We start from the raw sequence: 21,921 nt of genomic DNA, 5'->3' as shown, positions 1-21,921 counted from the left end.
TACAGGTAACAAGTTCAAACAGGTGCAGTTAATACAGGTAATGAGTGGAGAACAGGAGGGATTCTTAAAGAAAAACGAACAGGTCTGTGAGAGCCGGAATTCTTACTGGTTGGTAGATGATCAAATACTTATGTCATGCAATAAAAGGCAAATTAATAATAAAAAAATCATACAATGTGATTTTCTGGATTTCTGTTTTAGATTCCGTCTCTCACAGTTGATTGTACCTATGATAAAAATTACAGACCTCTACATGCTTTGTAAGTAGGAAAACCTGCAAAATCGGCAGTGTATCAAATACTGTATATACCCACTGTATGTGTATATACAGCTCTGGAAAAAATTCAGAGACCACTCATAATTTTTCTTAAATAATTTCTTAAATGTATGGCAGCCATTCCATTCCAGTGTCTGTTCAATTCCAACAGGCACACCTCATTTTACTTAATGAGATACTGATTAGGTGATTACCTGAACCAAATCTAATTTAACAAGGAAAGTATAAAAACCACTGCTGTGGTCATCATTATCCTCTTGCAATAGGACCAGCTGGATGGCAAAAACAGTGCAAGTAGTACCTCAAAGTTAATTTGAATAAAAAAATTACTTTTCACCATGACAAAAGAGAAAAGCTTTGAGTGAGGTACAGAAGGGTTCAATTTAAATTTAAATTTTAACTAATTTCAAATGTCACTCAACAACCTTAGGATGACATCAAGTGACCTATAAAAGAATGGCAAACTGCAGCTGGGGCCAAACAGCTGCAGTTTGCGGTTCGAAACAGGCTCCTAGGGGCAGGGCTGAAGTTGTGCAAAGCTAGAAAAAAGCCCTTCATCAATGAGACGCTAAGAAGAGCCAGGCTGAAGTTTGCAAAAGACCATAAGGATTGGACCGTAGAGGAATGGAGTAAGGTCATCTTCTCTGACGAGTCACATTTTCAGCTTTGCCCAACACCTGGTCTTCTAATGGTTAGACAGAGACCTGAAAATGCCTACAAGCACAGTGTCTCGCAACCACTGTGAAATTTGGTGGAGGATCGGTGATGATCCTCCACCAAATTGATTTCAGAAAGGCTGGAATCGGGCAGATTTGTCTTTGTGAAGGATGCATGAATCAAGCCAAGCACAAGGTTATCCTGGAAGAACACCTAATTCCTTCTGCTCTGACCATGTTCCCCAACTCTGAGAAGTATTTTTTCCAGCAGGACAATGCTCCATGCCACACAGCCAGGTTAATCAAGGTGTGGATGGAGGACCACCAGATCAAGACCCTGTCATGGCCAGTCCAATCTCCAGACCTGAACCCCATTGATAACCTCAGGAATCTGATTAAGAGGAAGATGAATTGTCACAAACAATCAAACAAAGCCGAGCTACTTAAGTTTTTGTACCAGGAATGGCATAAAGTCAACAAACAGCAATGTGACAGACTGGTGAAGAGCATGCCAAGACGCATGAAAGCTGTGATTACAAATCTGGGTTATTCCATCAAAAATTGATTTCTGAACACTTAAAACATTGGTATTTTGTAGTTGAATAATGAATATGAATTTGTTTTGAAAACAATGCATATTGTTTTTGGTTATTTTGACCAGTTGTTATTTTCTACAAAGAAATACTCTAAGTGGTCTCTTATTTTTTTTCCAGAGAACACATACATTTATGTGTGTGTGTGTGTGTGTATATATTATATATATGTGTGCGTGTGTGTGGAAGAGAGAGAGATTTTACAATTGCTGATTACTTGTTTTTTATAACACACTCCGTTTTTGACACCAAAACGCATGCGAAGGAAGCAGTCTGAAATGTTTATCCAACAATGTGTTAGCGTTTCAGTCGCTAGGCAAATTTGAGAAGAGGCTAAAAAGTGTGTTTTCTCAGAGAGGGGGAGCACTTGAGTCGCAGACATTGGCCCACTCGCCCACTGAAAATTCCTTGTTGTGGTGATAGCCGGTCACTTTCACTTGGCTGGTGGACAGACCTTGCAGAAATGTCGAATAACAGCGCAAACAGCAGCAACTTGGTCATCGCACAGAAAGCGGTAAAACAACTGAGGCTTGAGGCGAGTGTTCGCAGGATCAAGGTAAAGAAATTAAATTCAAATGTACTGATAAACTGTTCTTCGTGGGGTGTGACTGATTTCAACATAGCCCTTTTGTAACTGTGAAATTCCATATTTCCGTAAAAGTTACTATTTCCTGGCAATTTCTAACAAATGCCATTACTTTGTAATTCTACTATGTGTTTGCATACTGTGTAAACTAGGCCCGCACTGTCCAAAAACTCAAGGCTGGCGACTTGCATACTCATTTGAGCGGCGCCTTTTATCTAATGTTTGTCACGAATGCCAATTTAGTACTTGTTACACAAATAATAAAATGAATGCTGTTCTAGGCTTGATGTATTCATTGGTTCACGAAAAGTTGAGGCTAGAGCTTAGCTACTCACTTTCGCTATATTTTAGTTTTATTTAAATTTGTATTTTAATGTTAAAGGTGCGCTGTTGAATATGCTCTAATACATGAATGGGATATATGACAATTTCTAGCTGTATACTGTATAGCGCATAGAAAGCAAACAGATGGTAGGCTAGTTTCAGCAATAGTGCAGCACAGTGGTAGCCTTTGTTGATTGTAGCCGTGTGACAGTAGTGCGATTGTTGGACGTTACTCGTTTTAGAGGAAAAAAGCCCGACCAGTCTGCAGAACCTAAAACACCCTAGAGCACTCAAGCATGCTCTGCTTTGAAGAGCATATGAGGATGCAGGGACATTTTAGATCTTCTTAAACCTTATTTATTATGCCATGTTATCATCAATTTATTGCATTTGTGACTCGGTCTTAAATAGCCATTGTGTATTATTGGAAACTATGTTATAGACTTTGTCTGGCAAACCGCGTTAAGAAGTTAGTTTACTAAGCTAAGTAAAAAAAAGTTCAACTAAAGGTAACCAAATAAAATGTACTTAATTTGTGGGTCTAGGTTGGTCCAGCAGTCTAACCTACAGCCTCCAATGCACATGTAGCCTACTACTTCCCTGTCTAATAAAGCATCAAATTAGGCTAAGCTACGGCGAAATTTATGGGAGGCAGAGTAGCCCAGTGGTCTAGACAGTTGGGACTTAATAATATTAATCTTTATTTATAGAGTATTTTTCTAAATAATGTTACAAAGTGCTTCACAGTGCAAAGGCAATAAAATACACATAAAGCAAATAACAAGATACATAATAAAAGCAAGAACACTACTTAAGAAATTAGAATACAGTTAAAATAAAACATAAAGTCAGCTAAAATCAGTAAAGGCTCTCCTATAAAATAATATTTTAAGAAGGGACTGACTTCAAACAAGAGGTTACTAGTTCTGAGCTGACAACGCTGGAAAGTGTCATTCTTTACCTGAGCAAGTCCATTAACCTAAAATGCTACTAGGCCATTGCTGCTAATAAGAATCTGTTAGCATATTTACCTGGTAAAATAATAGTTGAACTGTGTGTAGTTCGCCATTTCCACACATTGGTTATAACAGTGTTATGATGACAGTCATAGACTTCACCTGTAAGTAAAGTAATTTAGTAATTGCTGAGTGCTATATGGTCAGGAAACAGCTAATTGCACATGTTCTCTCTTAGTGTGAGCTTGGACCATATGACTGCAGGCCCATTAGAATGAATGTCACTGATATGCTACTTTGTGGACCAAGTCTTTCTGGAAAGACTGAGCTAAAGCAAATAGAAGATCAAAATATTAGTATTATTTATTTTAATTTAATATTGTTCTGGATAACTTTGCCAAAAATAATTTCCATAACTTTATGTCATCTTTACAACAGCGTTATATCTGACAGGGAATTAAATGGCAGTAAAATGGCAGTTCTGACCGTGTCTCTTCCCACTCTCAGGTGTCACAGGCAGCATCGGACCTGAAGACATTCTGCCTGCAGAACGCCCATAAAGACCCTCTTCTCATGGGTGTGCCCTCCAGTGATAACCCCTTCCGACCCCCCAAATCATGTGCCCTCTTCTGAGGTGAGACGACAATTGGATAATGAATTACGGTAGACTACAACTGACTCTTTGTTTCATTCTCTCACTGTCACTAACCCTCTCTTTCCACCAGCATTTTTGTGTTACCTTCCTCTCTGCCCCAGCCACTTTTTCTCCTCTTCTCTCTTTGTTTGCTAATCATTCAGTTTATGGCTCTGGTTGTGGCTGAGAATGTAACCCATAGCAGCCAAAATCCATTCAAATTCTGTAATCTGACGGGATCTTGTGCTTTCTCTTTGCAGGTGATGGTAATAATGGAGGAACAGAAAACACTTCTAAACATTCCTAAAGGATGCCTTGCCTTTCTACCAGTCCCTCGGCATCCCCTACACCCTTCTCCAGAAAGTGCAGAAGACCTTAAGAACATACCAGACATACACACACACACAAACACACAAGGATTAGTCAATCTCCCTGTGGTCCCTATTTTCGACTTCCTTTACTCTATGTGAAATTCGCCTGTAAAAAGGTTTAACACTGTGTTAATAGTGAGTCTTTTAAAGTGGTTGATCAAGTGACACTGGTGCTCTGTTTGTTGCAAACACAATGCATGTTTCACGCAAACCCGTCCAAACACTGTCACCTTGATTTTTGTCAGGATGAAATTGTGAAGTATTTAATAGTGCCATATGATTTTATGCTATACAGTGTGATTGCATGAGCGTCTCGAGAACTGAGCCCTTTCACTGAAACACTTGAGTTCACTATAAAGATCCTCATTTGACAGTTATTAAACCACTGTAAATTAGATTTAAAAGCAACATGTATTGATCTTAGAGGTTTAAATGTGCATTTTGGGTGTTGGCATGTATCAGAGATCTTAAACTCAGGTAAAGCAAAATATCTGTTTCAATGCTGGTTTCGTGGGGTTGCTTAAACAAAAACAGAATAATAATATCCTAAGATCATAATAAATATATATATACGGTTTCTGTTACTGTAATGACACTATAGACACTGGCATAATTGTATAATTGCTGAAGATCTCTAAACATGGCTTACCTCAAGACACTCAGTGGCAAGAACCTCTTACTCCACTGGTGTCTCTAAATTTAGGGAAGCAAACATTTAAAATTCTTTGTAATTTAGGGTTTTCTACCCCAACTCCTTTGCCCTTTACGTTTTGTGTACTGTATCAAACTATTGTGCCTTAGTATGTGCCAAACCTATGTAGTGTAAATGCTAGAATTAAACACCAAACCAGTTGAGGCCTAAAACTGCATCTATGTTCCCACTTCATTATTCAGAAACACTACACCAGAGAATTAATCTGTGCTGTCTTCATATTGACATGTTAAGTATTGCTCAGAATTGGAGAATAGCACTTGAATTTCCCCAATACCCAGATCAACAAGGACTGGATAGATTGTCACTTGCCTGCCACATTTTTATAGCAGTGGCTATGCTGGAAAGAACATTTTCACTTCATTTTTTTTTTTTTATAAGCTGAAGAGAGATTTTTTTGGAGAACTACAGATTGCTTGCTAGATAACTAGTGTCAGTCATGAACGGGGAAAGCAGAGGACAAATGCTATGGTGGAAAGATTCTTGTGTGGAAAACACTGTCAACCTCTTGTGCCTTAACACAAACATGGACTGTATTTGTCTTAGAATGGTACCTTGACATGTATTTACAGAATAATTTAATAAATGTATTATATCAACTTAAATATATCCTTGAGTATCCTTTTTATGACACCCATAGGCTGACTGGCCTGAACACACCACGTATCAAGAATGCAACTCCAGTTGTACAGGAAACTGTAGGTCCCTTTTGCCAACGAATTAATCAACTAATCTAAAGAAACATCGGGTTTATACAGTGAACTCAATAAGTATTTGAACAGTAACACAATTCTAACTTATGGCTGTGTATGCCAGCACCTTGGATTTGAAATTATACAATGAATGGTATTGAATGGTATTGAAGTGCAGACTGAGGCCTGGTCTGGTCCCTCCATTTTTGAGTACCAAAAGCAGTTCTCATATCCTTTTCACAGTTATTGCTTGGAGTTTGCAACCCCATAAACATTTACAGACGCTAATAGGATGTATTCATATTAAATGAAATAATCTAAAATGCTAAACATTTAACGGAAAAACTGTAGAACACTATTAATTTAAATACTATAAAACGCAATTGATCCGCCTCTTGGAACATATTCCAGGTATTATCTCGGCTGCTGTAGCTTCATTGAACTCAGCTGATATGAGACATGAAACACACGAAAAAGCCATTAGCTAGCTGTTATCCGTACTTAATAAGAATCAGAATTGAGTTACCTCGCGCACCAACATCTATCACCTGAGTGAGTCGCGCTGTTCACTGTCTGCAGCTAGCTGGCTTGGTGTGCCAGACAGCCTGCTCCAGTGCTTCCACATAGCCTACACCATTTATCGTAAAATGGCATACAAGGATACCGAAAAGAAGTAGTCTGACATTGACAATCTTTGGGAAGACAATTCAATGTATTTCTGTCTGTCCAGACTCCAGCGAGTGTAGTGCAGTTACATCAAAAGTCAAGCAATTCTCGGCCACAGGGTGTCGGTAGAGCTGCGTTTACAATTTTTCCCTGCGTGTCCAAAGCTGGATGTGAGCCCCATCACCAGAGCCCCACTTCACGAGCTGTCTCTTCCTCCAGATCGAAGATGGCGGTGTCGGTGTTCCCCGGCGTGCGACTCCTATCCATCGGAGACGCCAATGGAGAAATACAGCGTCACTCTGAGCAGCAGCCTCTACGACTGGAGGTGAAAGCCACCCAGGACGCGGCCCTGATTAACCTATCCAACGGTGAGTGGACCAGAGACAGTTCTACCACCGTCCGGCCTGGCTAACAAATTAGCTAACTAACCCGAGCTAAATGCTAACTAGCGTACCAGTGCTATTATATGCTAACTAGCTACATTATGCTACACTGCTGATATTGCACGTGTGTGGGGATACTGTTAACGTAACGGACTGGGGGTACTGTTTTTCTCTCTCACTTAGCTAGAGTATTATGCTAGCTAACGTTACTTGACCAGCGCCGCTGCAGTTCATTCTGTGTGTTGCCTCTGGCAGAAGCTTAGCTAGCGGTGTTATAACTGGCCAGTAAGCTTTTACTGCGTACATTTAGTGACTTGTGGAACGTATTTTGTCCTTAATGTTGGTCTTGGTGAAACTTCTCAGAAAGTCTTTATTTCATGCAAAGTAGCTTGTAGTTTGTTTTATCTCACACCGAGACGTTTCGTCATGGACAGCTGAGCTAGCTATTTGAGACCAAGAATATGAGCTATAGTGTTTACCAATGGTCAACATACTAGCTAACAATTAAGCGCAAGATTGCATTTTAATGATACTCCCTCTTGTCCCGCTGCTCAGCGTACTAGCATGCTCGCTACACTGATGCATATAACCTACACTAAGCGTGGTCTTTCATTTGTCCCAATAATCTACCACCAGGCATAGCTCTCTACGCTACGCAATTATTTGTCCTTCATGTCATTGGTAGTATATAAAGTAACAGCATCGTTGTGTACCATGAACTATTTTTCCCGCTATTTAGCTTGATTGTGATGAAGCCAGATAAAAATGGACCATTTGATAAAGACATGTGAAATGTTTAGTTTGGACGGTCTTCGCGCACAGGTTATGCTAGCAGCAGTGTAAGCAAGGTAAAACCAAACGATGGCTTGCGCGTGCTCCTTTGTGGTTGTCTCATCTACATCTAGTTATAGTAAGTAAGTCATGGACAAGAAACGAAATAGTTCCACAGTACTGACGAAATAACAGTCATTGTGTTTCGGGTAGCAACCCAGGCTCGTTTTAGTAATTCATCTTTGTTCCCCCCAGAACAATAGCCCCCCCCCACCTCTCCTCTCCCTTTGGTTCGCTGGTGGGCTCCCGCTCGGGGTTTGCCGCTTTTGTTATGTTACGAGGCGCAGATGGGATGGCCCTTTCAAGAAGCCCTAATGTCCATGATTTTGAGACTCGGACTAGCTTCGGCTCTGGAGAGAGATTGTGTGTGTGTTTTTTGGGTTGGTTTTACAGTGTCTCATTAATGTTTTGTGATGTGTGTGTGTGTGTGTGTGTGTGTGTGTGTGTGTGTGATTGCTTGGTCAAGTCCAAAGGCCCAACATCAGTTTCCTCCTCCCAACTTTCAGATGATGAAGGATAAACGTTTCCATACCAGGCAGGCAGGAAATCCAGATTAATTTGCTACTCTGACCACATTTTCTGGTTGTTTCACTAGGGAAAAAATAACCTTAACGTTTTGCCACACATCCAATTTATTTCTATATTATATTCACTAAAATGTTTAAATAAAACATACCATGCCATTTCAATCTATTGACAATTATAGTTTCCCGCTTGTGCTCGACAGTGCTATAGAGTTTCTTTCCCCCATTTTATCTTCCCAACAATTAGCTAGGCTCTTTAGTTTTGACTAGTGTCTATAACTATGGTGCCTGACATTATCTTGTTCGAAAATTGACATTACAGAACTGTTGGTAAGAGATACAGTCAGGTGTTTGTGTACATTACTTTGGGAATAACTGACAACAAATCAGGACTAGGTTTCATAGAATCTCTTTGCAAAATGGAAATAAAAATGAAATAAAACTAAATAAATGAATTGTTGGCTTTAGAAATTACTAGTGTGAGGTATTTACTTGAGTGCAGGGTTCTATTGGAATAGCAGATGTTGATGAGTGGACTGAGGTGCCAGACTCACTAGTACCAATTAATTAAAATTTTAAAAGTACATTTTCAATAAATTGGCATTTGTGAATCTGGTGTCAATGACAGTGCAATCCAGAATTATTGGATCCCATTTGTAAACATGACCAAATAAGTATGTATAAAAATGTTATTACTGTTCATCAGTTTGATCATACACTTAATGTAAGGCAAATATGACCTTCCATTTAGGTTCAATTATTCAATGGTCCAAAGCATTCTTTCAGATACTCACAAAATGGGTGATCCAAGAATTAAGCTTTTGCTATGACCGTCTCTGTCCCCTGATCAAAACCCTATTTCAAACCTGTGGTTGAGCTGAAGAGGAGGTTGGACAAGTAAGGGTCAATGACTCTGATGAATCTGAAGAGATTGGGTGGATTGTGGGTGGATTGTCTCCAAACCCTTGCTGTGTGTGCTACCACCTCATCAAACATTCTAGAACACTTAGGCTTTATTTACGTTACGAGGGAAAACAGACCAATAGGTCGACTTATCTTAGTCATCTCTCATCTCATCTTCATCCGCTTATCCGTATCGGGTCGCGGGGGCAGCAGCTCCAGCTGGGGACCCCAAACTTCCCTTTCCCGAGCCACATTTGCCAGCTCTGAATGGGGGATCCCGAGGCATTCCCAGGCCAGTGTCGAAATATAATCTCTCCACCTTGTCCTGGGCCTTCCCCGAGGTCTCCTCCCTGCTGGATGTGCCTGGAACACCTCCCTAGGGAGACGTCCTGGGGGCATCATACCAGATGCCCAAACCACCTCAACTGGCTCCTTTCGATGCAAAGGAGCAGCGGCTCTACTCCGAGTTCCTCACGGATGGCTGAGCTTCTCACCCTATCCCTAAGGGAGAATCCAGCCACCCTTCTGAGAAAACCCATTTCAGCCGCTTGTACTCGCGATCTTGTTCTTTTGGTCATGACCCAGCCTTCATGACCATAGGTGAGGGTAGGAATGAAAATTGACCGGTATATCGAGAGCTTTGCCTTCCGGCTCAGCTCTCTTTTCATCACAACAGTGCGGTAAAGCGAATGCAATACCGCTGCTCCGATTCTCCGGCCAATCTCCCGCTCCATTGTGCCCTCACTCGCGAACAAGACCCAGAGATACTTGAACTCCTTTACTTGGGGTAACGCCTCATTCCCTACCCGGAGGAGGCACTCAATCGGTTTCTTGCTGAGAACCATGGCCTCAGATTTAGAGGTGCTAATCCTCATCCCAACCGCTTCGCACTCGGCTGCGAACTGGTCCAGTGAGTGCTGAAGGTCACAGACCGATGATGCCATCAGGACCACATCATCTGCAAAAAGCAGCAATGAGATCTCCAGGACACCAAACTGCAACCCCTCCCCACCTCGACTACGCCTAGATATCCTGTCCATAAAAGTTACAAACAGGATTTGTGACAAAGCGCAGCCCTGGCAGAGACCAACCCCCACCTGGACTTATCTTAGTTTGCATAATAATTCCCATAGCATTTGAATTTACGCAGGCATGTACTATGCAGGATTGAGTTTGTTGATCATGGGGAAATCAAACGATATACATGTGCACAGAAACTTGATTTACACAAAATAATCTAGCATCGTGAGTGCTGTTGTCTTGGCATGGGGAGGTTGTACAAAGTATTAAATCCACAGGTGCCAATAATTTGCATGTTTTTGAGAAAAATTACTTTTTGAATAGAATAAAATCTTTTGCTTCAAAGGTTAAGAATTTGGATTTTAAGGTCAAGCTGATTATCAGTGATTGTATTTTAACAAGGGCCCTGGTGACTAAGCGAATGGGAACGTGTTAAATTACATGCATTGATAAAATAGCCTTTTTTATTTTCAGGCTAATAAACCGTTGCTGTAGTCGAGGTTTGACAGATTTAAGGTGAAGATGTTTTGGGGGAGAAGATTGAGAAGACCACATTCCAAATTGTCACTAGGTGTGAAGCAGGTGATATAATTAGTTATTAACAAATCGGCAAATAATAACAATCTAATTCAACAAACTAGCTGCTTAAAACAGCACTTCAATCTAGCAACATGTGGGCTTGACTGCATAGGGCCAATTGAGACATGATTGCAACATGGACCAGGAAGATGTATACAGTGCAATTAAACTATATACATCTGTGTTGCTTCTCCATTTATTGCATATTTTTCACACTGAATGATGTCAGATCTTCATACAAAATGGGCCGTAAGACTAAGAGAACCTGAGGATACACAAATTGCAGTGTTACAATGATTTTTGTATTTATTTAAGGAAAGCTGTTATCCAACACCAACTGGTCTTGTGTGTTGAGCATAGAATATAATGGGATATCAGCAAGAGTAAAAACAGTCACCTCCAACATTACAGGCACCATCCATAAAGAGACAAGAAAAAGTCTCTTTGAAGGAACTTTATTTTATGCTAAAAACAATTTTAGAAGTATTCTTTATACTAATACAATTACAACTTCTGCAATTGCTCTGATTTAAATTGTATTTTTCCCACTCGAAAGTATGTATGTTAATCCAAGGGCCACAGTTCATTGAACTTGGTTGCATCTAAGGTTTCTCCAGATGTACAAGTACACCTCTGTGCCAATTGCCTTTTTTGAAAGGGATGCCAGAAACAGAGATGCTGTTTTTGAGAGCAATCATCTAGAGCTGCAACTAATTATGAATAACCAGATTTAAACAACGTGCATTCCAAGTGTTGAAAACGTGTTTTCTCATCTTGCACAATCCTGTATTTAAAACAAATTACATTTGTTTTTACCCAGAAGTCCTTGATGTGCTTAACAAATCTGTCTTAAACAGTGTTAACTATAGCTCATGTAGTTCCTGCTGTACATAGACAACATCACCATTGAAATAATTGGAGATTGACGGAATGCATTTTTCTCAAAGTTTAAATTGTGAAGAAATGTAGGATTCGCTAACTCTGACACCTCAGTAATATAGAGAATGCATTTAGGCGCTGCTGGACTATAAACAAATTTCACGTGCAAAAGTAGCCTGTGGTTGGAGGGACCAATGTTTTTCATTTCCAAGAACATCTTATGCCATGAAGTGTAAGCTGAAATATACTCTCTTAAAGGCAGAAATGGGACACTTGTTTAAGGCAAACGTACTGTGCTGGGTCTTCTTCAGCTTCTGCTGTCCAGGTTCCGATGTGTTCTCTCAAGGTGCTCATGCATCACATAAGTTCAACTTTGAGTTTGAAGTACAGAAGACCTATGTTGTACAGACATTTTGATGGGTGTAGCTGCAGCGTCCTGCATTTCTCAGTCAATTAACTGCTGGATCTTGTTTAGACCTAATGTTACAGTTACATTTGTTACAGTCTGGATCCTGTGTAGACCTAATGTTACAGTCTGGATCCTGTGTACACCTAATGTTACAGTTACATTTGTTACAGTCTCCATCTTGTTTAGACCTAATGTTACAGTTACATTTGTTACAGTCTGGATCTTGTTTAGACCTAATGTTACAGTTACATTTGTTACAGTCTGAATCCTGTGTAGACCTAATGTTACAGTCTCCATGCCTAGAGCTTCATGGAAGGCTTAGTTTGCTTGTATTGGTAGTCACCATCAATTGAAACGAAAGCAGAGCACATCATCTTTTTCTAACCCATTTGTGGCAGCAGGCTCAACATATACCCCACCCCTTTCTTTACAGATATTCAAAACTAACCAATTGAGTTATTAGACTAACAGAGATGGGTGCTGCAGCTGACTTTTCTTTCTCTCAACATCACAGAAATGAAAACAAAATAGTTTTACCATTATAATATGTAGAACATTCTACATATTTTGTTTTGTCCAAGTACTTGGCATACCCCTAGCATAAATTTACAATTTCAGTATAGCACATACAGGGACATGAGCAGAGTTCATACAGTAAAATGCAGTAAAATTTACTTTACAGTTTGGAGCTGGCTTGAAGTGGAGCATAGTCCTATTGGTGTTCGACTAATGGACGGTTCATGATGGCCACTGCATGGGCCTGCAGAGGATAGATGATAAAGATTAGAAATATTGGATCAGAGAATCATGGTTGTACCTTGCTTGTATCACCCGAGGAGGCGGGACTTCTGATCTGTGTAACTTACATATTTGTTTTACATTGTACATATTAGTAATTTTGCAGACGCCCTTATCCAGAGTGACTTACAGGTAGTGACTTCTCATTGGCCTTAATTCAAGCATTGCACACAGTCGTCATCAGATAACCTCCACATGTTTTTTGGCTACGTATGTGAAAGCACTGCATTACTATTCTAGTGCTACTATGTTGACCTGAGTGCAGACTGATCGTTTGCACTGCGTGTGCCGGTGCCCGCCAGCGCGCGCTTCAATCTAGTCATGATGGGATTAAGACTAGGCACTTTGACTCTTAGACTTGCCAGATGCAGCATGTTTATGTAAAAGAGAAAAGAATCTGCTGTGTGACATGGTATTACCCGGTGTTAAATACAATTTGAGATTAAGATTTGTTTGTTTTATATATATGTGTATATGGAGGACAGACATATTTAAAAAAGAATAGCATCTAAGTGCTCATTTCTGAGAGGGAGAAAGTATGCTTTCAAATATTTCCGTTCTAACCATCTCCCTTTATCGGCCTTGTTACAGGCATTTTTACAGCAATATTTTTGAATGATCGTTTCTGTTGTGCATTGAAACTTGATATACAGTTGGATGTCACTGGGACAGTTCAACCCACTCTCTTCCCTTTGCGTACATGTAACATGGGTTCACACTTGACAATTTCATGCTATGCATACGCCAAAGTACTTTTTTGCGTGCAGTTCAGACGCGATCTCCTCCAATTAAGAACAATGGTGAATAAATGCGATATTAAAGTTTTACCTTTACCCTTTGACGTTCTTTCAAGAAAAAAGTTAATCTACAGCTTTTAAACAATTAGTCAATCTTTGGGAAATCCGTGTCTCGATGATGGTGACGTCAAATAGGTTTCAGTTGGTGCGTGTCAATGAAACGATTTTATTGACCATTATTATTAATGGGAGGAGATTGCGTCTCAACTGCACGCAAAAAAGGACTTTGGCGTATGCATAGCATGACATTGTGTGAACCCGTGTTATAGGAAGAGAGTGGGTTGGACAGTTACAGGACACCTAATCATGATGCTGATTAAAAAGTAACAGTAGGACAAACCAACAAACTGAACTGCATACATTGTAAACACAGGTCCAACAAACAGGATTTTGTTGACCATCTAGCTCTGATTTCTTTCAGCAGAATTGTTTTTAGAGGCACAACCCACCTTATTTGGCCAGCCATTAGCAAGTATAGTGCTGTGAAACAGTATTTGTCCCCTTTTTCCATTATTGCAAATATGTCACAAAGTCCTTAATGCAGCATGTCATAGGCCTTTTACTCCGGAGTGGCTTCTGTTTAGCCACTCTTCCTTCAAGGCCTGATTGATGGTGTGCTGCAGAGATGATTGTCCTTCTGGCAGGTTCTCCGAGAAACTCTGACACTGTTGTGGCCACTGGGTGCTCTAACTGGGTGCTCTAACTGGGTGCTCTAACTGGGTGCTCTAACTGGGTGCTCTAACTGGGTGCTCTAACTGGGTGCTTCTTGTTCAGTTACTTATTTTGGCCAGACCGCCAGCTCTAGGAAGAGTTTGGTGGTTCAAAACGTACACAATGATAGGGACCTCTGTGCTCCTGGAAACTTATGAGGCCGTAGCAATTTTTCATAACCTTCCCCAGATCTTTGCCTCAACACATTTCTGTCTCAGAGATCTGTGGGGAATTCTTTGGACGTCATGGCTTGGTTTGTGCTCTGGCGTGCAGTCTGGGACCTTTAAAATATGTCTTCAATTATATTTTAATCCTAAAATGATGTATGTACAGTATAGGTACTGTGTGTGTCTGAATGGCCTAACCAATGTGTGCCTCTTCCCACAGCAGAGGAGACATGTGTGTTTAAGTGCTCAGTCTCCCGGGAGACGGAGTGCAGTCGCGTGGGGAAACAGTCGTTCATCATCACGCTGGGCTGCAACAGCGTCCTGCTGCAGTTCTCCTCACCTGCAGGTAGGTGACCTCCACCAGTAAACCACCACTCAGGCCTCAGTCCTTGTCCCGACATGGTCCTGACCTTGTCCCGTGTCTGTGCCTTTAACTCCCTATCCCAGTACACATACTCCACCAAGTGGAATCGAATTGTTTACGAGTGTTGCTGCCTCTCTCACATCTATTTCTCATACTTGTCTTGCTCCCGGGCATCCTTAGTGACTGTTAGTGTCAAACAGTCCCTTGAATTTTCCTCTTTATGACTGGCTTATGACCAGTTATGTCCAGTTTGTCCTCCTTATAACCTGTGGCGGTTTCTCCAGACTTCTCATCGTTCCATAACCTCCTGAAGAACTGCCGCGGACACAGTGGGGAGCGTTCGGTCTTCAGTGACAGGACCGAGGAGTCCTCTGCCGTACAGTACTTCCAGGTACACTGACCAACACGGTCCACCATTTATGGCCAGAATGAATGTGTTCCAGTCATTGTAAGCTCAGTGGCAATAGCAATGCACGTAGTGGAAAAGAAGCGGCTCACCTTCCTCTACTCATATTATTCTTCTTCCACTCCTTCACTCCCCCAGTTCTATGGCTACCTCTCTCAGCAGCAGAACATGATGCAGGACTATGTTAGGACAGGAACCTACCAGAGAGCCATACTGCAGAACCACACTGACTTCAAAGACAAGGTACTGATGCATCTGGATCTTATTTTCAATCAAGTGCTTTGCCGTGTAGAACCTTTCCATTGGCGTTCCATTGGTGTTGGTAACTAGTGAAGAATTTGAATCCATTTCTTTCTCCCCTCTGTAGGTGGTGTTGGATGTTGGCTGTGGTTCTGGGATTCTGTCCTTCTTTGCTGCTCAGGCTGGGGCCAGGAAGGTCTATGCTGTGGAGGCCAGCACCATGGCCCAGCACGCAGAGGTAAAGAGCCAGGCACTCTCCCATTCTAACCATCTCATTTTAGATGTTAGATTCCAGCCTGTGAGACGTGTCACCCAGTATGCTAGGTTGCTGTAGAGATGCACCCTCATCCTGTAGCCTCCTTACCCTAGGTCCTGGTGAACTCTAACCGCTTGGGAGATCGGGTGGTGGTGATCCCTGGGAAAGTAGAGGAGGTGACGCTACCAGAGCAAGTGGACATCATCATCTCAGAGCCCATGGGCTACATGCTCTTCAACGAGAGAATGCTGGAGAGCTACCTCCATGCCAAGAAGTTCCTCAAACCAACCGGTGAGACATTATGGAATGGAGGGAGGAAGATGGGACAGAAAACACTGCAGAGAACAGGAGACACCACTGACACTTCCAATGTTTTACACAGATAGAAAAAATGTGTTTTCATTTTAATATTACGTGACATTTGACCGACTAAACGTGATTTGCAGTTTTATAATGGGATGACAAATGAATTCATTCAAAACAAGTCTTTCTCCTCGCGTGTGGCAGGTAAAATGTTTCCTACCATCGGTGACGTGCACCTGGCCCCCTTCACAGACGAACAGCTCTACATGGAGCAGTTCACCAAGGCCAACTTCTGGTGAGGAGGGAGGGAGGGAGGGGCCAATAAAGGAGAGTGTCGACACCAAATGGAGCAGGAGATATCAAACCTTTCGGGTGGTGGTTGATAACATTCAGTCCTCTAATGTTCTATCCCAGGTATCAGCCGTCTTTCCACGGTGTGGACCTCTCGGCCCTGCGGGGGGCAGCGGTGGATGAGTATTTCCGCCAGCCCATTGTGGTATGTAGACTTCTCAATTGTATATGTCAGGCTCTTGGACACCTACCTATTGACAGTGGGTTGCACCTCAGCATTTCAGTTAATCGGCCACTGTCTCCACTGATGGTACTGTCTGAATGACAATGGTGGGTGATTGGGTGCATGGGGTGGTTAACGCGGTAATGTGCCGTAAACGGGTGGGGCTTTTAGCCCTGGAAAACAAAGGCGCTCTATGTGCCGACGATCAACGACGGTGAAATATTGGGTTACATTTCATGGACAGGGTGTGTGTATGTTTATGAGCAAAAACTGATGCAGGATAGGAAATTGCCTGTGTTTGTGTTTCTGTGTTGGAAGTAAGAGCTGCCACAGTTGTGTTAAGAACACTGGGGGAAAATAAGCTAAATGAAGTCTGAGTTTGGGGATCTGCGTTTTTGGAAAGATGGTTGAGTTGGCATTCCTTTTCTGTTTATGTATTACAGACTTTCTGTTTGATGCCGTGTTGGTTTTTATGTGTTCAAGTAAACATTTGACACGTTTCTCTGAAATAATGCCACGGTGCTGTGCAATCTTCCAAAGGTTGCTGGAATTTCAGGGTGTTCTTTGTGATCTGTTCTGCATGTTTGAAGAGCTGCTAACTAACCAGTGCAGATGTAAAATGTTCACATGGATACACTTTTCTACAATTCCCCCTTTCCATCCCCACCCTCCCCAGGACACGTTTGATATCCGTATCCTAATGGCCAAGTCCGTCAAATACACAGTCAACTTTCTGGAGGCCAAAGAAGAGGATCTTTACAGGTATTGGTTGCCTGTATTTTGTTTGTGTGCTTCTAATAGTTATTATGGCATAGTGCAGTGAGTCAACTACTGAAATGCATAGATACCTATTTTCTTGTGAAATGCTACTCATTGTAGGGATATGCTACTTCTCTAAAATGGGGATACTTCCTAATTTATTGTCCTACATCAGCAAAAAAAGTGTAACTCCTTCTGCTTGTAGTGCGTGGAAATGAATTTACCCAAGATGTTCTCACTCTTTCAGGATAGAGATTCCCTTTAAGTTCCATATGATGCACTCAGGGCTTGTACACGGTCTGGCCTTCTGGTTCGACGTCGCATTCATGGGATCCATGTAAGACTTGAGCTGCCTTAGTTAATGTGTGAGGTCACAGGAATTACAGTATAATCTTATCACTTGATTAAGGAGTCCTGATCCTAACGCACAACCATCATTATTCCCTCTCTTTGTATACAGTAAACTTGTAGTACAGTACGTTAAATATCCAAAGCATTGACAATAAGATGTAAATGCTTGAGTATCTTACTGTGGTTGTAGTGAAGTTGGATGACCTTAATGGACCATGAATGGACCCCCCCCCCCCCCCCCCCCCCGCAGGGTGACGGTGTGGCTCTCCACGGCCCCCACAGAGCCGCTCACTCATTGGTACCAGGTACGCTGTCTGCTCCAGTCACCGCTCTTCACCAAGGCCGGAGACACACTGTCCGGCACCGCACTGCTCATCGCCAACAAGAGGTGAGGGTCGGGTCGGGGGGGGGGGGGTGGCGGCTGTCATGTGGGTCATGCTGCAAAGTCTTTGTGGTTGTCAGATAAAAAATATCACAGATACAAGGGACTCACCAATGGGTCTGAATACTTATGACTCTTAGATCTCAGGCTTTTATTTTCCTTTAATTGCCACAAATAAAAATATTTTTAAAAACAATCGCTTTGCCACTGAATGTAGTCTATAACACACGTCTGGAGAAAGTCAAAGGGCTTTCAACACACGTGTTTCTGAAGCCACTGTGCAAAAGAAAGAGAGAAGGAAACAAGAATGCAAAATGCGGTATGGGCCTGCCGCGGACAGGTAGGAGAAAAGGAACGGGGTGTGTCAGATGAACACACCCAGATTAGCTGAAGGAAAAACCAGCCTGACCTGACTAACGAGCGCTGTTTGTGTGGTGTACTGTGTACATGTGTTGTGAAGGTCCATTGGCTGGCTGGGCGTGTATCTCTCAGTGTACCACCCCTGCTCTCCTCCCTCCCCACAGACAAAGCTACGACATCAGCATCGTGGCCCAAGTGGACCAGACCGGCTCCAAGTCCAGCAACCTCCTGGACTTGAAGAACCCCTTTTTCAGGTGAGCCCGTCTGTTCCACGGCCTACGCCGTTTGGAAGGGGGGGGGTGGAGGGGAGGGGAGCTCCCTCTCATGGCGCGTATGTTGTTGTATGTATGTGTGTGTGTTTGTGTGTGTGTTTTTGTAGGTACACAGGCAGCACCCCCACCCCCCCTCCGGGGTCGCACTACACCTCCCCCTCTGAGACCATGTGGAACACTGGGGGGGCCTACAGCATGAGCCAGGGCATGGCTGTGTCAGGTAAATACACACACATAGAGGACACACAGCAGGACGTCCCCTCACACTGCATGGAGAAACAATGCTGTGTCAGGCAGATGCACACAGACACGCACACACACACAGGGACAGTGCAGGAACAGTCTGTCCCATGACTGAAGTGGCAGACACATCAAGCGAAAGACGTCCTCGCATTGTCGCAACCACATGCTAGTCTTACCCGAAGTCCAGGCTGAAAGCGACAGACAGATGGGATGCATGCTCTCTCTGAGGGGAGAACCTGTGTTTGTGAAAGGCTTCTTACGCTTGTCTCTCCTGTGCTTTTCTCCTGTCTCGCTCGCTCACCCCCCCACCCCCGGCACCAATTTCTCATTCCTTCTCCTCCCCATCTGTCTCTCAGGGATGCCTACAGCCTATGACCTGAGTACGGTGATGGGCAGCGGGTCAACGGTGTCCCACAACAACCTCATCCCCCTCGGTAGGAAACTACAGTCTGATGGACCGACCAGAACATCCACTCCTACTGACCTGACTGTTTGTGTGTGTGTGTGTGTCTGTCTGTCTGTGTGTGTGTGTGTGTCTGTGTGCGTGCGTTAATACAACTGGTCTCACGGTGTTTCCTCTACCTCCCTTAGTAAACACAGGGATAGTGAATCACACTCACTCCAGGATGGGCTCCATCATGAGCACAGGAATCGTCCAGGGTACGTCTGTGCTCTCCGTCCAGCCGTCATTACTCTAAAAATACAGGGCTTGGATTCTCAAGCTCTTCAACGACAACCAATCAAGGACGGGTGATAACACTCCCTGCCCCTTTCTTTCGCCTCCCCCTACCTCCCCAGGAGCGTCCACAGGTCAGTCTGGTCCCAGCGGAAGCGGTGGCTCTCTCCAGCAGCAGCAGCAGCACTATCCCGTCACCAACCAGTTCACCATGGGCGGGCCCGCCATTTCCATGGCCTCTCCCATGGCCATCCCCAGCAACACCATGCATTATGGGAGTTAAGACCCTGTAAACCCCCCCCCCCTACACACACACACACACACACACACAACGCCCTGCATGACCTCTACTAGTCCCTCCCCTACCGACCACAGCCAAAACCTGAATACCAAAACCAGAGGTGTCGTGTCGTACCTTCAGCACATCTTTCTTCTCTCTTCTACTGTCAGTCTCTCTCACTGGTGTTATTCTGTCGTATCCGTCCCTCCCAGCCACCACAGACACTTCCCTCCGTCTTCATCGCTGTGCAGCAGCTGCTACGCTATCCCCAGTCCAGCCAGAGGGTGGCAGCGTCGCCACGTTTTAACCACATTGATGGGCCGATGAGCACAAAAAAATGGACTTTTTTTTCTTCATGAACGGAGTATAGAACTGACTTGAACTTTGTTTGACTGGACCTTTTAATGCTTTGCATATGCATACATGTACACCTACACACACACACACACACACACACACACACATTAAACACAGAGACTCTTGTTTCAAAGAAGAACTCATTGCACGACTGGACAGCAGGGATCATCTCCTTGATCTGGGTTCTCTCCCTCCTCTCCTCCACTTTGAACCTTTGGTCTCCAGTGCTGCGTGATGTCGTATTTACCCCACTACAGAGCTGCACTGAAGGAACAGGGAGCTTTTCTTGTACAGTAGAGTAGAACACTATGAATCACCGTCGGACTCCCACACCAACCGACCACCGTTTGGTTTTCATACCGGGACACTTCTCCATCTGCCTTGTAGAGACCCTTTCTCCATAGACCCACCCCAGACAGCTCCCTCCCTCGCCACCAAATGTGTCAATCTAGTCATTCACCTGTAGTCCCTATTTAGTGCTCTACCTTTGATCAAAGTCACATGGCAAATAGGGCTAGATGTCAAATCTGGCTGGCATTTAAGTCACCCTAGATTATTACTGTGTAGAATCCTAAGAAGCATAATCATGGAAAAAAACATTTCTTAAACCCAGAAGTCAGAGCCTCACCGCTGATGGACTGATTGAATTGGGAGGTGTGTCGCCTAAAGCCTGGGAGCGTCCCCCTGCCTAGCCAATCAGGATTGCCGTGAGCCGGAAGTGACCTGGTTGTATTAGAGGAGGAGGAGGACGAGGCAGGCGTGGGAGACACACAGAAAGACTGACTGACAGTGCGGACCAAGGACAGGTGTCTGCTGCTGGAGCAAGAGAACCATTGGATCGGCTGTGTCCTAGTTTACATCCTTACCTCATTTCCTTTCCTCCCCTTCATTTTAAAGACTGTTGTTCAGAGACTGAGGTAGGGAGTTTGGGATAGAGGGAAGCAGGGAGTTACCTCTTTCCATTCCCTCTTCACTACCTACAATCTCCAGACTCCAACATATCTAAACCTCACCCCTCCTCTCACCTTTCCCCTCTACCAGGCAAGCCAATTGCCCAACATTTGGACAATGACTTAACGGACATGTATGCATTGCTTCCAGTCACACAATTTATGGACTGAGTTTAATTCATTAGATGTTTTGATTTAGCAGGTTTTATGAAGAGAAAATGTCTCTTGTTAGTTTGTAGGGTAAAGTTTTTTTTCTGTTGTCTTTATTTTTGTTCTTTCTTTAACAAAAAAGCAACAAACAAAAAAAGCAAAAAAGGAGCAAATTAAATGTTGGTGGAGAAGTCCTGAAAAAAATCCTTGGATCATGTGTTAATATAATTTGTTTTGAAATATCACATTTAGAATCATAACATCAATGTTATGTGATATTTACTAGCTAGCTTAGCTTTCAAACCTTTGTCATCCACTACTCTGCTCTGTGTCCTCGGCAGGGACATTTTATTGATGGAAAGTGCATCAGCAAGACTGTGTTGTGCCGTCTCTCTCTTGTTTGTGTTTTTCTTGCTTGAGGTAAGGCGCTGCCCATAATGAGTACCTACAGAGCTAGGATTAGATTTACCCAACCAAACAAATAAACAGGAGTTAGGGGGGACCTTATCCAAATATGATAGAAAAGGACATTCACAGAAGTAAACGGGGTGTGCTTGGCCTTGAGGTATTGATTGGCAGTGGTGAATCTA

General features: G+C 43.0%; 2 protein-coding genes across 3 annotated transcripts; both read left to right on the top strand.

Moving 5' to 3' along the window:
* The first annotated feature begins 1,880 nt into the window (after positions 1-1,880).
* si:dkey-204f11.64 (GGL domain-containing protein) lies at positions 1,881-5,486 on the top strand. Its single transcript, XM_010874330.4, has 3 exons — positions 1,881-2,082; positions 3,900-4,026; positions 4,287-5,486. The coding sequence occupies exons 1-2, from the start codon at positions 1,990-1,992 to the stop codon at positions 4,023-4,025; spliced, it is 219 nt and encodes a 72-aa protein (XP_010872632.1). The 5' UTR covers positions 1,881-1,989; the 3' UTR covers position 4,026; positions 4,287-5,486.
* Positions 5,487-6,636: 1,150 nt separating this feature from the next.
* On the top strand, positions 6,637-20,328 carry carm1 (coactivator-associated arginine methyltransferase 1). 2 transcript variants are annotated; one of them, XM_013135868.3, is made up of 16 exons: positions 6,637-6,835; positions 14,692-14,814; positions 15,117-15,223; positions 15,377-15,481; positions 15,606-15,716; positions 15,848-16,025; positions 16,242-16,332; positions 16,452-16,533; positions 17,228-17,313; positions 17,558-17,647; positions 17,912-18,049; positions 18,568-18,657; positions 18,783-18,895; positions 19,275-19,352; positions 19,510-19,578; positions 19,717-20,328. In XM_013135868.3, the coding sequence occupies exons 1-16, from the start codon at positions 6,694-6,696 to the stop codon at positions 19,875-19,877; spliced, it is 1,764 nt and encodes a 587-aa protein (XP_012991322.1). In that variant the 5' UTR covers positions 6,637-6,693; the 3' UTR covers positions 19,878-20,328. The 2 variants fall into 2 exon arrangements, with proteins under 2 accessions (XP_012991322.1, XP_012991321.1); XM_013135867.3 differs by having other exon boundaries at positions 14,689-14,814.
* The last annotated feature ends 1,593 nt before the right edge of the window (positions 20,329-21,921 follow it).

Source organism: Esox lucius, chromosome 11 (genome assembly GCF_011004845.1).
Source record: "Esox lucius isolate fEsoLuc1 chromosome 11, fEsoLuc1.pri, whole genome shotgun sequence".
NCBI classification, from domain to species: Eukaryota; Metazoa; Chordata; class Actinopteri; order Esociformes; family Esocidae; genus Esox; species Esox lucius.
This window is presented reverse-complemented; position numbering and strand designations above follow the sequence as displayed.

Coding starts and splice junctions, on each gene's coding strand:
- si:dkey-204f11.64 (XM_010874330.4), top strand. CDS start 1,990: ATGTCGAATAACAGCGCAAACAGCAGCAACTTGGTCATCGCACAGAAA. Junction 2,083..3,899: donor CGAGTGTTCGCAGGATCAAG/GTAAAGAAATTA, acceptor TCCCACTCTCAG/GTGTCACAGGCAGCATCGGA.
- carm1 (XM_013135867.3), top strand. CDS start 6,694: ATGGCGGTGTCGGTGTTCCCCGGCGTGCGACTCCTATCCATCGGAGAC. Junction 15,482..15,605: donor ACACTGACTTCAAAGACAAG/GTACTGATGCAT, acceptor TCCCCTCTGTAG/GTGGTGTTGGATGTTGGCTG. Junction 16,333..16,451: donor TTCACCAAGGCCAACTTCTG/GTGAGGAGGGAG, acceptor GTTCTATCCCAG/GTATCAGCCGTCTTTCCACG.